The sequence below is a fragment of the Alexandromys fortis genome, unplaced genomic scaffold (genome assembly GCF_014885135.2).
Source record: "Alexandromys fortis isolate MF-2015 unplaced genomic scaffold, M_Fortis_MF-2015_v1.1 scaffold_89, whole genome shotgun sequence".
In the NCBI taxonomy this organism is placed as follows: Eukaryota; Metazoa; Chordata; class Mammalia; order Rodentia; family Cricetidae; genus Alexandromys; species Alexandromys fortis.
This window is the reverse complement of record NW_026067973.1, coordinates 910541-925155: the sequence shown is the minus strand read 5'-3', so window position 1 is coordinate 925155 and position 14615 is coordinate 910541. Positions and strand designations below refer to the sequence as shown.

The window sequence follows — 14615 nt, the reverse complement described above, 5'->3', positions numbered from 1 at the left end:
AAGTCCTTCCTGCCTTCAGTCTCAAATACTCAACACTGTAGAACAAAAAGTAGAATCTGAGGCTGGAGAGATGGCTCAGTCAGTAAAGTACCTGAGGAGCACAAATACCTGAGTTTAGTCCCCAACACCCACATAGAAACAGGGCATGGCAGTGCCTGCCTGTAATCCCAGCACCGGAGCAGCAGAGACAGGAAGGTCCCAGTGAGTCCCCTAGCTGAATCGCTGAGCTCCAGGTTCAGTGAGAGACCCTACCTCAAAAACATAAGGGAGAATATGGTTAAGGAAGACACCCAATGTCACACTCTGCCTCCATAGACATGCACACACATGCACACTCACATCTACACACATGCCTACTAACACACATGAAAGTCAAATCTCCCAGTCCAGTTGCCCACCGTGTGTCTTATGTGCTATGGGCTGCCCAAGATAAAATTGAGTGACATGAGCCAGTCATGGTGGAACATGCCTGTAATTGCAAAACTCAGAAGGCTGAGGCAAGATTACAAGTTCGAGGTCGGCCTGGGCTATATAGTAAATTTGAAGCTACTCTGACCTACATAGCAAGATTCTATCTCAATGAAAAAGGAAGGAAGGAAGGAAGAAAGGAAGGAAGGAAGGAAGGAAGGAAGGAAGGAAGGAAGGAAGGAAAGAAAGAAGAAGGAGGAAAGGCAGGAGGGAGGAAGAAAAAGGGGGTCCTGAATAGTTTTATGTCAACTTGACATAAGCTAAAGTCATCTGAGAGGAGGGGACCTCAGTTAAGAAGATGCCTCTGGATGGGTGGTTGTGGTTCATGCCTTTAATACCAGCATTTAGGAGGCAGAAGCAGGCAGATCTCTGTGAGTTTGAGGCCAGTCTAATCTACAGAGCAAGTTCCAGGACATCCAGGAAGAAATCATCTCAAAAAAAAAAAAACTAAAAACAAAACAAAACAAAAAGATGGCTTCACAAGATCAGACTGTAAGCAAGCCTGACGTGCATTTTCTTAACTGGTGATTGATGGAGGAAGGTCCAGCCTGTTGTGGGTGGGACCATTCCTGGGTTGGTGGTCCTGGGTGCTATAAGAAAGCAAGCTGAGCAAGCCATGCGAAGCAAGCCAGTAAGCAGCACCCCTCCATGACCTCTGCCTCAGCTCCTGCCTCAGGTTCTTGCCCGGTTTGACTTCCTGTCCTGTCCTCCTTCAATAATGAACAGCAATATGGAAGTACAGGCCAGATAAACCCTTTCCTCCCTGACTTGCTCTTTGGTGATGGCATCTCACTGCAGTGATAAAAACCCCAAGTCAGAAAGCGTTCTCGGAAGACAGGTGAAAAGACAGGGATTGGAATCCAAAGCAATCTGAAATTTGTTCTTTGCCTAGTTTAGGGGAAGATGGCTGGCTAAGGGAAAGATCTCTCACCAAGCCTGCTACCAAGCTACATGGGCAATGACAGAAACGTTTTCCCTGAGACACAGTTGCTCACACAGAGCTCTGGTGCTCCGGGAGTCTGAGGGGCTTCTCGGAGGTTCCTGAAGGGCTGCAGAGGCCACTATAGACCCTCTCTATGAATCATCCCGGGTGGAGTAGAAAAGCCTGGGCTTCCTAGGTCACATCAACCTGGACTCCAACTCTAAGCTTCATAGAGATGGTGGTACCATCCATGCCGTTGAATGAATCAATGTGTTATCACACAGATGCCTAAGGACACAGCATGCAAGAATGCGTGTGATGTGTTGGCCATCTTTTGTTCCCTATAGTTTATTTGAAGCAACTGTGCCTCCTGTCTTTCAGTTGGGCCCCTATTTGTCCTCACCCTTCTCCTGACCATAGCCTTAAATTGGACATGTATGGGTAGGAGTAGCTGCTTCATCAGCAGGGGTCACAAGAGAAAGGTCAGTTCCTTACTAATAGAGATGACTAGCGGATCTTTGGGCTTGAGGTTCCATGTCCCCAGAGAAGTGACAATTCTCTCAGAAAGTCATGTAGTGGAGGGAAAACCTCACTTGCATCCCGTTCCATGACATAGGTTCCTCTTGCTGTCCCATAGGAAGGACATGCACGAACTCCCTGCAGAAGGCATCTCACCCTGAGGGACTGAGTGCATGGGACACCTCCCTCCTGCCCACCCGCTGCATCTCTCTGCCCGGGTTCTTGAATGAGATCAGACAAACAGATAGGTCACTGCACCAACTATCAAGTTACTTGGGTTCAGAGGGCAGATCAAAGGGATTTGCCTTTGTCAAGTTCTAACTCTGATTTCAGTTCATTCCACAGACAACAGCTTCTTTCCTTCCTCCCCTGAGCCTGAGAATAGACTGCCAGCAGTAAGCTCTCAGCTGCAGGTGATCCCTTACCCAGAGAGTTCGGGGTGTGTAGAAGGAGAGATGGAGCGCTGCAAGCCTACGTTTCTGCAAACTCTCAGGGACACACCTTGCTCATGCCTTAAGCAGAGAGCCTAGAAGGCTTGCTTTAACAGGGTGTTTGAAGGTCCTGTTTTAATGGGGGACATGCAAGGTGTGGGCTGACTAAGATCTTTGAGAGAGACCTTTTCTAGTTTCCCAACCATAATGTCTGACCACATTGATAACGCATAGGAAACATCTCTTGGGTGGGTGGGTCGATGAGTATGAATGGACCAATAGTTGAGGGTGGATGGATGGAAGGATGACTGACAGCTGATATTAATATCAAATGCACGGTATGAATGGACCAATAGTTGAGGGTGGATGGATGGAAAGATGGCTGACAGCTGACATTAAGATCAAATGCACAGTTGGAAACAATGATCAAATAATATGTAGTTCTCTAAACTGGGGTTAGAACAAAGGTGTGGAGAAAGACGGCAGAAGGTGAGGATGGAAAGAGAAATAAGAGAGGGAGTGGATAGTGAAAGTTGAGAAAGAGTCTCCACATTCCCAAGGCGTTCTCGTGTTATCTGGAATTAATCTTAACACGATTTATAAGTGTGCCCTATCTCCTGCAACAGACCAAGGCAGGTGTGCCCAGGCCTGATGTTTCTCCCATAACCCTGAACTTAGTAAAAGGGCTTTATCCACAGGAATGGGGATAACAGCTCCATTCACCAAATCTCTTTCAGGAAGCAGATACATCGTCTGGGCCATCTCGCTCAACTCTCTCATAACAAGCTTATGAGGCCAGCCCTTCAAGACCCCTGTGTAGAAGAAGAGGATGGAACACAGGGGAATTATAAAAATGCCCATAGTCACAAATGGTGATTGAGATTAGGTGGCAAGGACTCCAGGCTACCAAAGACCATGCTCTTGACCAAAGATGATGCAAGTCATGTGAAACCTGAAGCACAGATACATGCATGCACGCATACATACATACATACACACATACATATTTTTCTTTTATTGTTATCTTTCTTTCTTTTTCTTTCTTTGAGATAGATTCCCACTGTGTAGCTCAGGCTGTTCTGGAACTTGCTATATAGACTAGACTGGCCTTAAAGTCAGAGTAATCTGCCTACCTCTGCCTCCCAAGTGCTGGGATTAAAGATGTGAGCCCCCACCCCTATCTGTGTTAATTTTTCCCTGTGTATGTTGAGGGTGCACATACAGGAACCCATGGAAGCCAGAAGCACAGGTTGGGCTGCCCTACATGGGTACTAGGAACTAAACTCAGGTACTCTGCAAAAATAGTGTGTGTTCTTAACCAAGTCATCTCTTCGGCCCCTGAAGCTTATACATTTTGAAGGTTTGTGTGTATGTGTGTGTACCTACAAAAATTACAAAAAAAATGACAATGTAAATATTCTGCTGGAACCCACTAGATGGTCATGGTGGTTTGAAAGAAAATGGCCTCCAACAGGAGTGGAACTATCAAAAGGTGTGATCTTGTTGGCTTAGGTGTGGTCTTGTTGGAGGAAGTGTGTCACTGTGGGGGCGGGCTTTGAGGTCTTTTTCTCGGGCTTCCCTCAGCATGACAGTCAGTTGACTTCCTGTTGTAGTCCTGGACTCTCGGCTCCAGTACTACATCTTCTGGCATGCCGCCAGGCTCCCCATCATGATCATAATGGGCTGAACGTCCAAAACTGTGAGCAAATCACCTTCAAATAAATGTTCTCTCTATAAGAGCTGCTGTGGCCGTGGTGTCTCTGCACAGCAATAGTAAACCCTAACTGAGACAATGGCCTTAGAAGGGGGTCACACAAGCGAGGGATACAAAAGCTCAAACTTCACAGTGACTCTGCCTCTGAACTTGACATACTCCCAAGAGAGGAGAAAGGAGAAGGAAGAGGAAACTATGTTGGAACGGTGAAGAAAGGATAAGGAAGGAGTCAAAGGCAAGAGAGAAAAAGGGAAGAGCATACAGGAAATCTAAAGGGAGAGGTGGAGCTGGTGTGTAGTTCTGTCAGGAGAGGGAAGAGGGCTTACATAGCACTCGCAAAGCCCTGGGTTTGACCCCTAGCCCTGCACAAACCAAAAGCTATGATGCACACACCTTATTCTCAGTATTCAGGAGGTAGAGGCAAGGAGACCTAAAGTTCCTGTCATCCTGAGCTAACACAGTCAGTTATAGACCAGCCTGGCTACAGGAGATGCTGTACCTGACGCCCCCCAGAAAAGGCTGAAGCCACCACCAGAAGATGGAGTTATGGCTTAGCTGTTTGCACCAGGTCCTGGAAAAGGCAGGCCTGTTTTCTGCAGGCCGCAGTGCCTCCATCTCTGCTGTGCGTTTTCTCCCCTTGAGTATCACAGCAGCCTACCAAATCTGGCCTGCGTGCCTCCTTGCCAGGCCTCTGCCCTGGTTCCCAGACTCATCTGGGAGCTGGGGGCCAAAGCTAGAGCAAGAAGTGCTGAGCAATGATCCTGCCACCAGCCCTGCCTGCAGCAGCCCTGCCCTGCAGCAATCTTGCCTGGGCAGCTGCCTGAAAACGTAGGCCAAATATTTATCTAGGTACAGACAGAAACCAAACAAGGAAGGGTGAGCTGCAAGAGGCCTACGGGCCCCTCACTGCCCCACTGCTGAGATTCTCCTTTGAAAAGAGGGGCCTGACTATTGAAGCCATCCCTTCAGAGATCTCAACGTGGCCCCAGACTTCCTGCTTTCAAGGTCTTTGCTCCAGGTTAGGGAAGAGTGAGAGCCTTGTGGACTCATTAAGCCCAGAAGACCTATAGGGTGGCCTCAGATGGAGCCAAGGCTACTCAGCATTGACCAAAGCTGGGGGCTGTCCAACCCCAACTAAACCCCCAGAGCATTCTGGTGCCCGGTCAGAATAGCAACCTCTTTGCCTGACTGGCAGGAGGAGAGGACCCAGGCTCCAGCAACCACTTTTCTTCTGTCAGAAACAACTTCGTCACCCTCAATGGTCAAATACAACAAAATGTTCTCGGTGAGGTTACTGTAAAAATGAAAGAGATGACACATAGAAGCACATTGCTAAATAGAAGTGCCAAGACATACGGCCGACTGTTCTCCCGGGAGAATCAGATGGGAAACAGAGTGCAATCTACATTTTCAACTTGAACATGATGGTAGGTTTTCCCCAGAAAGTCCACGAGTGACCAGGTCCCTTCCAGCTCTATGGTCTGATCCCGAGGTTCCCGTTTGTACAGCCCCTGGCTGGGAGAGGTAGAGGTCCAACCATCCTAGGTGGCAGGGAATCAGAAATGAGCCTGTGGAGACGGTGACCTGGCCCCAGCTGTAGCCCTGGTGACTTTCAACAATGTGAAAGGACACTAGCAGAAAGCTCACTAGCCCCACAGCATCACTCTGGGTCCAGGGGATGACAGAGCGAACATCTTCTTTAGGGAAGAGATGCACGAACCCCCAATCCTATTGCCTGGCACGAGCCAGCAATCTATTCTTTCAGCTTCCTGCAACTCCAAATTGAAAGTGTGTGTGCGCGCATACACACACACACACACACACACACACACACACACACACATAGTAAAAAGACGCACAACTGGAGGAAAGAGAAAGAAAAAGTTGTCTGCCATCTCCCAGCCTCAGCCAATGCCCGCCTTCCTGCCCTCTGGTTGGAAGGAAGGCATCCAAGTGGGCAGGCTTCTCTAAGGACCCTAGGTGTGTCACCTGTTCTAAGGTCTGTGAATGACTCCAGGTGTTGTCCCAACCCTTCAAACTGGGTGTCAGGTTACAAGACGCATAATCATTCCAGTTTGACAACTTCACCTGTTGGGTTGTAGGAACTGACCAGCCCCAGAGTCCCCAAGTCACTCCAAGACACAGTGGCGGGAGGAAGCTGGCTTGCTGAAGGAAGAGAATGCTGGTCGTCAGGAAGCAAGGGCAGCCTTGCACTTGGGCGCCCTCTGACCAGTGCTGACCCGGGCTTTCTGACCTACTGGCTAACGAGACTCATTTGAGGACCCCTCCTGCTGCCTTGGGTTGCAGATCTCGGCTCCAGGCTGTAAGAAAATTAGGATGATTACCAAAGCAGCATGGTAAGTCTAGGGCCCTCGGGCTGGGGAGGGCAGCTGGCCATAAAGGGCCCTTCAAGTGGCCCATGGGGCCATTAACTGAGAATGTTGTGACACCTTCCAGGTTAAAAAATATAGGTCGTAACCGAACACCTCCACTCCCAGCCCTTTGTGCCCATCATTAGTCATCCTTGAAGGTGGGCACAGAAGTCAGGGCTGTCTTTGTCCACCAATCGCTTCTAAATCATGCTTGTTTCTTTGTGTACTATCTCGGGTGTGTTTGCTGGAAGATGCGACTGTTTCTTCAAAACAAGGGCTGCTTTGGTGCCACAGTGGCCCTCGGACACTTCCTAAGAAAACTGACTCCTGTCATTTTAAAAGAAAACAGTAAAGAGATGCCCCCAAAACATTCAGGGATGTTTGTGGGGCCTTCTGCTTGGTCTCTTTAGAGCTCACCTCCATTGAGTATCCCCAGCATCTTCTGTTGTTGGTTTGTCCTTTTAAGGGGGACAACTGAGGACCAGGACAGGGGATGAGCCTAAGGTGGGAGCCAGGGGGTCTTGATTCTCCAATCCTCAGCAATTGCTCACACATTAAAACGAAAGGGTCGGAAAAAGAACCAAGAAAAGGGTATGTGATACCCAAACATTTCCCATGACCCTCTAGTAGAAAGTCTGTGTCCAGCTGAGGGCAGAGTGGCAGGACCACTTGGCTGTACTGGACCAGAGCTGCCTACTACCCAGTCACAGATGGTGCTGTGCAGAGGTGTCCCTCACCCCAGGAAGGGGTCAGTAGGTAGAAAAGGAGCAGTGTCAGCCCTCTGACCTTAGTAAGCCATTGCTGAGTGGCACTGGGGAGCCCTGGGTTGCCTCCTGGAGGAGTTGCTGACTAGGGTACCCTTTCTGAGGCAGCTAACAGAAATAAAACCTGTGGTTCAACCAAGGGGCTAGCTCTCTATACAGGTCCCGAGACTTTAATTTCACTGAGTCGCAACTCACTCCCCAGCCCTGCAGAAGGAAAACAGTGTGGTCCACGAAACCCCTGGAACACATACGGTGAACAGAGAGGCTGAGCAAACCAACATGGGTGAATAGATTCTGTAAACCAGGAAGCCTGAGCAAATGTAAGAACTGTACCCAATTCAGGAAGTGATAGCCAGGACCACATCTCACACTGCCCCATTGCCAGCAAGGAAGGAAAGCTTGGTGTTGCTGAGGAGGGTTAAGGCAAGTGGGCACCATGGGTGCAGGGTCAGGCCAAGGATCATGGAGCATAGGCGGGCAACATGAAGGCTAGACTGCAGAAGAGAATTGCCAGACTCAGGCCCTGAGCAAACCGCTAAGCTACCTGTGTGTAACAATCTGCCCTTTCCCACTGGTGGAGCCAAGATGAGCCTAGCTCCCAGTCCATTGAAGAGAGGATGGGGAACCCAAGGCCTGATTCAGCCCTCCCTGTTTCTCCCATTTGTTCTCCTGCCTCTCCCTGTCAGAGTTGGTCAAAGTCCGCATGGAACCGCCTCTTAACAATGGTTTCCCTTGCGTTGATTTAGCTGGTTATGTCGAGAGAGCACTAGAGCGGGCCACCAGCCCTGGGCAGAGTAAGAGCCTAGTGCAGGGCCTGGGCAGGACTGTATCAAATGTGCTCTGCACGGAGACCAGAAAGATCTTTGGGGATCCCTGGATAGCCATCCTGCCCTGGACTCATTACTCTCAGGAAGTACTGAGCACACCATGAACCAAAGACAACAGCATTATATCCAAGCCTATGAGCCAAAGACGAGGGCATTATATCCAATCAAGGCAAGAGCGATAACACCCAAGATCAGTTTCAGTCCTTCAAGGTGCTCCCCTCTGTCTCTTTTCCTTGCCAACCTATACAGTCCTAAAGTATTTGGTGGGCTTGGCTGGAGGAGTGTGGCAAATAAACAGGTCAGCCCGCTGGCATAGGGACCTGGTGACATGTGGTGCCCCGCCCCTCAGCTGAGCCACAGAATCCAGGAGACCTCCACTCTGGTGACCTCATCCTTGACTTCGGGGTGGCTAATTGAGAGTTGGGCAGTAGACAGATACTGGTGAAGTACCAAGAAAGCTCTCTCTTCATGTCTGCTTCCCCAGCTCCCTCTCTCCCTGAGTAAGAGAATCTGTAATCACCGTGGCTCCAGGTAGCCAGCTACTTTTTTTTTTTTTTTTAAATTCACCCTGGCCACTGGCCAACTGTTAGGCGAGGGGTGGGGATGCTGAGACAATGTCTGGGTGCTCCCTCCGAGGCACTCACAAAAGAAGATTACAAGATATTCCTGAGCCAAAAGGGCAGATCACTTTAGGGTGGCTGGATGCTATCCCAGAAGAGAAAGTGTTTGCTTTGGACTTCTGGAAGGATAAACCAGCTCTCTCCAGGCATAGAAGCCAGGAAGGGTGTTTATAGAGAGAGAATTGATGAGCTGACAAGACAGAATGGTGGTACAAGGACAAGGGACAACATGCAACGGCTGGAGCAATATGTTTGGGGAGCAGAGAAGTCACAGGGTGTGTGCAGTCTGATCCCTTTACCGGAGAACTCGGTCTCAGAGAGCTGGCCCATGGCTCAGAAGGCAAGGCTGGAGAAGGGCCCCGGTGCCATCAGCTGAGTGGCCTTCCTCCAAGGGACCATGTTTCCCACCAGGCAAGAGCACGGTTTCCATTCCTCGTGCAGTAACACAGCCTGCCTCATCAGCACCAGGCCCTAGGAAAGCACTGAGAGGTGAAAGCAACACCTCCAGAGAGCATCAGGTCATCAGGCAATCCCCTTACCGGGGCATAACTCACGCGTCAGGTCTCTTGTCACAAGATTCTCACCTATGTGATAGAGAAAGCAAAGTTCACCAAATCCAACTTTAAAAAAAAATGCAGCATCCTACCAGAAAAAAAAAAATGTGTTTTGGACCCTGAAAACAGAAGCTGGGGGTGAGGGAAGAACAGGCCTGAGCCTGCTAGGGAACCCCAGCAACAGAAAAAGGGAGAGTCTAGCAAAGACAGTGTGGCAATCCCCCTGTGATGTATTTAGTGGCACCGCCCAGCCTGCCACTCTGATTAAACATCATGATTGCAGCAGAAAAACTGGTAAACAGATCTCAGAACTGCAAAACACCCTCCCCTCCTGCTGGCTCCCAAGGTTCTGCTCTCCAGCTTCTAGCCTAATCCACGTGCAGATGGAAACTCTGAGGAGGCAGGTGAAGAACACTTTCTGGAGGAGGTGGGTGACAGAATGAAGTGGCCTGAGCAGGGTGCAGAGGGGTCTTTGGTCATGGGGTATGCTACACGCCTGGCTGGTGAGACAAAGGTGCCCCATGCTCAGTCAACTGGCTGTGGTCTCAATTTCTCCCACTATAGCCTGCCGGCTCTAGTTTCTCCACTACCCATCTGGGAACCTGAGAGTTTGCCATAGATTAGGTTCTAAAAAGACCCTGGAAGGCCAGGAAAAGATTCAAGATCTAGACCCCAGGTTCCAAGGCTGCACGGAAGGAGCAGAGTCAGCTAAACTGCTCCCCTCTTTCCAGGAAGAACATGGCCCTCCTTCTCGCACAGATGCCAGCAAGAAGGGAACAAGGAAGTAAGTGAGGCACCTTTGTCCCAGTGCCACGCTGACACAGGAGACACCGCCACTGGCCTGGCCTGAGAGCTGGAGTCCCCCATGTCCTACAGAGCCACAGCAACTGACTTCTTGCCTCTAACCTGATACAAGAAGCTCAGCCCCTGCGCTCAAGAGGGACTCTGATATGCAGGGTCTCCCTCTGAGTGTGACAGCAATTCTCTGAGACTTAGAAATCAGGAAAGGAAGGCACAGAGAAGTCAAGTGAGTTGAAAAGGGTCACTCAGCCTCTAAGAGGCAGAGTTGAGACTCCAAACCCTGGAGGTCTCTTTGTCTCTCTCAGGTTGCAGACCCATGGGACCAGCACATGGCATACCCTGAGCCACTTCCAGACTAGGATACCCCATTTCACTACCTCCATGCTGCTGGGCTTTATAGCAAAGGTGCACATGAAGTGGAGACACTAACACAGAGGACGGAGGACGAGCTCCCCTTAAGATGCCAAAGATCACAGCAGTGGGGGCTCCAGGGAGCAACACACACGGAAGGAAGCCTTTGGGCATGAACCTTCACGAAAGCTGAGACAAAGTTTCACAGCCAGTCTGCTCAAGAAAAATTACCCATATTGCCATGAGACCATTAAGGAGAGAAAACTGATTTAAAGGCAAGCCCAGTATGGTGGTGCACACCTGTAATCCCAGCATTCTGGAAACTGAGGCAGATGGACCGCCATGAATTTGAGAGCCGCCTAGCTACCTAGCAAGTTTCTAGAGAGATGACTGTCAGTGAACTGGTCCTAACTGACAGTAGAAGCTGCGAGCCAGCAGTCCTCCCAGATCACAGGCGCCGAGGAAGGACCTATGAGGCCCTGTGTGTTCTAGCCTCAGAGCCCCACTGAAACCCGATGCAGAATTCCATAAGCAAAATAGAACAGCCAGCGTGGCAGCGTTTGGAAGGACTGTGACCTCACCCACTCCTGTCCCACCTACCCATCCCCAGCACTGGTGGGGCTCTGCCTAGTAACCTAGAAACTACTCCCAGGCCTACCTGTCTCCTTGGGAAATTCCTGCATGGCCCAGCTCCTATTCACAGACATCCCCCGACACACACACACACACACACACACACACACACACACACTTCTAGGAAGTGCTTCTAGCTGCTGCAATCTTCCCTCTGCCAAGAGAGTGCTGCATGACCCCCATTTATCCTCAGAGTCCTCTTGAGCCTCTTCCGTAAAATGGTTTGAATGGTCGTGTTTGCTTTATCCTTCTGTCTGTCTTTGCTTCTCTGACCTTCATCTGCTACCTCCTCTTCAGAGAGCAACTGATGTCATTCAGTTCAGGTTTCCTAACTGTCCTGGTTACCCTTGGGCCACAGTCTGCCCTCCTGACATCAGACCCCTGAACCTAGAAAGCCATCAAAATAGCTGCCCGGCTCCTGTCACATCCAGACCAGATGCCCTGCAAAGCTCTCACCAGATAAAAATGAATAATTCCCAAGTATCTACTATGTCAGGTACTTGTCAGATTCTATTTAAATATTGTTAGCAATTATTAAGAACAGGCTCTCTGCTCATGGGCATGAAAAACTGCCTCTTATCCATCGCTGGGTCTCCAGCCCCTGAACGATGACTTTCTGACTGAATAAACTTAGTATCATTACAGCTAATGGTCACCGCACTCTGCTCCAGGTAATGTGCTGTGGACCTTGCATACATGGGGCTCCTTAAGAGGAAGACTTACTGAAAACTAGTATCTCTCTCTCTCTCTCTCTCTCTCTCTCTCTCTCTCTCTCTCTCTCTCTCTCTCTCTTCTGTCTCTGTCTCTCTCTTTCCTCACACACACACACACACACACACAAGCACGCACGCACATATGCGCACGTGCAATTGAGGCTCTCAGTGGTCAACACTTGTGTACAGAGGTGGGATTCAGACCCAGGTGGCAGGATGGCAGGTGCTCCATCCACCGCCAAAGTGTCTCTCCTAGCAGCGGCATCACGGCAAGGAGAAACTTCCAAAGCGCTTGCAGAGTTATGTGAGTGGGCAGGGAAGTGGGAGAAGAATGCCAGGTTATGCAACACCGAAGTAATAATGCAGAGAGGTCCCGGAAGAACCACCCGAATGCTATTTATAGGTTCTCGAGTTCAGAGTTCCCAGGAAAGCCATCAAGGAGTCACCAAGTCTTTTGCGGGCAGATCAGCAGCAGCAGCTAAACTTGTGTGCAGAGGTGGCTGTCCCTGAGGCATCCGGAACAAAACAGAGTGCTCCCTTCTGCCCTTGGAGAGAGCCTCGGTGTTGAACTTGAACAGAATGTGGCAGGACGGGAGCCAGCCCAGCACACCTGCTTAAGAAGAAGAGTCACAGAGGACCCCCCCACCCACACCAGAGCCTCTGAGACCCTTCAGGCGGCAAAGATCAACCAAGGGGACCATAAGTAACAATGAGATCATGAAAGGACAAGATGAAGTCCCCGCGGCCTTGGAAAGGCGCACAGCACCCTGCCGGTGGAGTGTTTCTGCGGAGCCTTTCTCGCTCTCAGTCATGACAGGAAGTTAGATTTATACTTACATTGCAAAGGGGGACGCTGGGCCCTGGAGACGCTGAGAACTGCTCAAGGTTGTTTAGGAGCTCAGAAGAGGAGCCACGCCCTCCATAGCAAATCCCCTCTTCCCTTGCCACCTCTTCCCGCCCCTAAATATTTAAGGGACAATTCAGGACAGGCAAAGGCAGTATGTCTTTAAGGACAGCATTAACTCTGTGGAATTCTTTCATAACCATCAGACTGCATTGCAGGTGGCAGCTATCTGGTTCTGGTAAATACAGTGTTTAGAGAACCCCGCTAAGCTCTAGTCCGTCCCCAGCAAGCAAGTGCCCAAGACACCTTCTTATCTGACCCTGTCAGAAGGAAAAAGTGGGCACAAGAATTCTGTGTGGACCTGGGCAAAGCACAATAGTCAAGAATTCAGAAATGTAGGAGAGAATATACTGCTTCCCCCGGGTTTTGGAAACATGCAAGAGAGCTCACAGCTGCGCCATCCGGAGCATAGGGCCTCCCCAGGAAGCCAGGGTGTCTACCGTCCACTCCACTCAAGAGGCCTGCGCTTGTGCCTCACTCCTGGCCTTCTCATTGTCCTGTCCTATAGGTTAAGGGCGGAGAGCTTCTAACCCCTGCACCACACCTCCATCCCTGAAACAGAGATCCTTGCCTTTCTACCCTCCCCAAGCCCTGCCTACAGTTAACAAAGGTTGATTCTTAAATGCCAGAGCTGAGCAGCGGGCTGGCAGCAGGATAAAGGTGGGTCACCTGACACTTGCCTCCCGCCCCAGGCCTTGCCCTGTAGCTATTATACCTTGGAGTGGGGGTGAGGTTCTCTACTCAAATTGCCAGCAGGTCAGCAGCTATGTGGTTTATTACAAGGCTCGGTGGTTTCTAATGTAGCAGCTGGACTGAGGTTAGGTTATATAGAAAGGAGACTTCTGTGAGGGCGCCTGCGCTGGCACCCATGGTACAGACTGCTGCTCCTATAGCAAGAGCTGGTGCCTAGCCTGTTTTGCTGGATAGACATCCTGAAAACAAGGTCGCAGGATTAGGACCACTTGGAAGCCAGCATGGCGTGCACCTTGAACTGCTGCATCTCAGCAGCCCCTCCCTGGCATGGTGATGGAGAGCCCCTCAACAAGCTTCTAGCCACCTTACCTGCCATTGTGGAGGCGCCCAAGAGGCAGAGTCTTGTTTCCAGCCTGATAAAAGCATCAAACTGCTTGCCTTGCAGCAGGTGGACAGCAGATACCTGCTTGCAGTGGGACTGAGGGTTCAGAGATCAAAGTGGCTTAAGGCCACCTAGAGAGCCCCCTGAACACCTGAGCCAGCTGTGGCCAAGACTCACTCTTCTTGCTGTGAGCAGCCCCAGGTCTTCTGGCTCACTCACAAAGCAGTCCCCACCCCTCCCTGGGGTGCCCCTGTCACTCCCTCAGAGGGTCTGTTTACCCATCACCTGGCAACAGGATTCCCTCTGAGATCAAGGAAAGCCAGAGCCCTCCTCATGGGACCCCCGCAGCTGCCACAGAGAAAAGCAAAGCCAGAGAAACAGCCTTTAGTGCTCTGGTTTGTCCTCGTCGCCGCCTCTGCTCTGTCAGCTCTACTAACCTCTTCTCAGAGCAAGGCAATGTCTGAGCTGCAGAGAGTTTAGCAAGGCGAAGGATCTGCTTGGCTCTGTCCCTTGGGCCTCTTCATTATTGGCCCTGGCCCTTCCGTTGTGAAACAATCAAGTGCTTCACCATCTCTGAAAGACGGTCCCCAGTGGCCTGATGAAGTGGCCTGGACATACAGCAAGGCAGAAGTCACACCTCCTTGGCTATCTCTTTGTGGTGTCTCTGACTTTAAAAAACAGGCTCAACAAAAAAAAAAAAAAAAAAAAAAAAAAAAAAAACAAAAAACCACTTGCTTTCTTACAGGGACCTCCTTTAATTCCAGCTCCAGTAGGCTCCTGTACCAATGTGATATACAAGAGCTAGTTCTGGGATGGGCACCAAAGCTACAGAGAAACCCTGTCTCGAAAAAAAAAAAAAAAAAAAAAAAAAAAAACTGATCCCAGCATTCAGGAGGCAGAGGCAGGTGAATCTCCGTGAGTTTGAGGCCAGCCTGATCTACAAAGCA

The 14615-nt window shown here is 50.2% G+C and overlaps 1 protein-coding gene across 3 annotated transcripts in view; it reads left to right on the top strand.

The window, feature by feature from the left end:
- Positions 1 to 6092: 6092 nt before the first annotated feature.
- Positions 6093 to 14615, top strand: part of Tmprss4 (transmembrane serine protease 4) — a 32858-nt gene continuing 24335 nt past the window's right edge. Inside the window, exon 1 of one of the 3 annotated variants that reach the window (XM_050156416.1) lies at positions 6093 to 6411. In XM_050156416.1, the coding sequence (XP_050012373.1) occupies positions 6409 to 6411 (3 nt within the window). In that variant the 5' untranslated portion in view covers positions 6093 to 6408. Of the gene's footprint in view, positions 6412 to 9545; positions 9619 to 14615 lie in introns of those variants that run through there. The other 2 variants (XM_050156415.1, XM_050156417.1) reach the window with 2 other exon arrangements.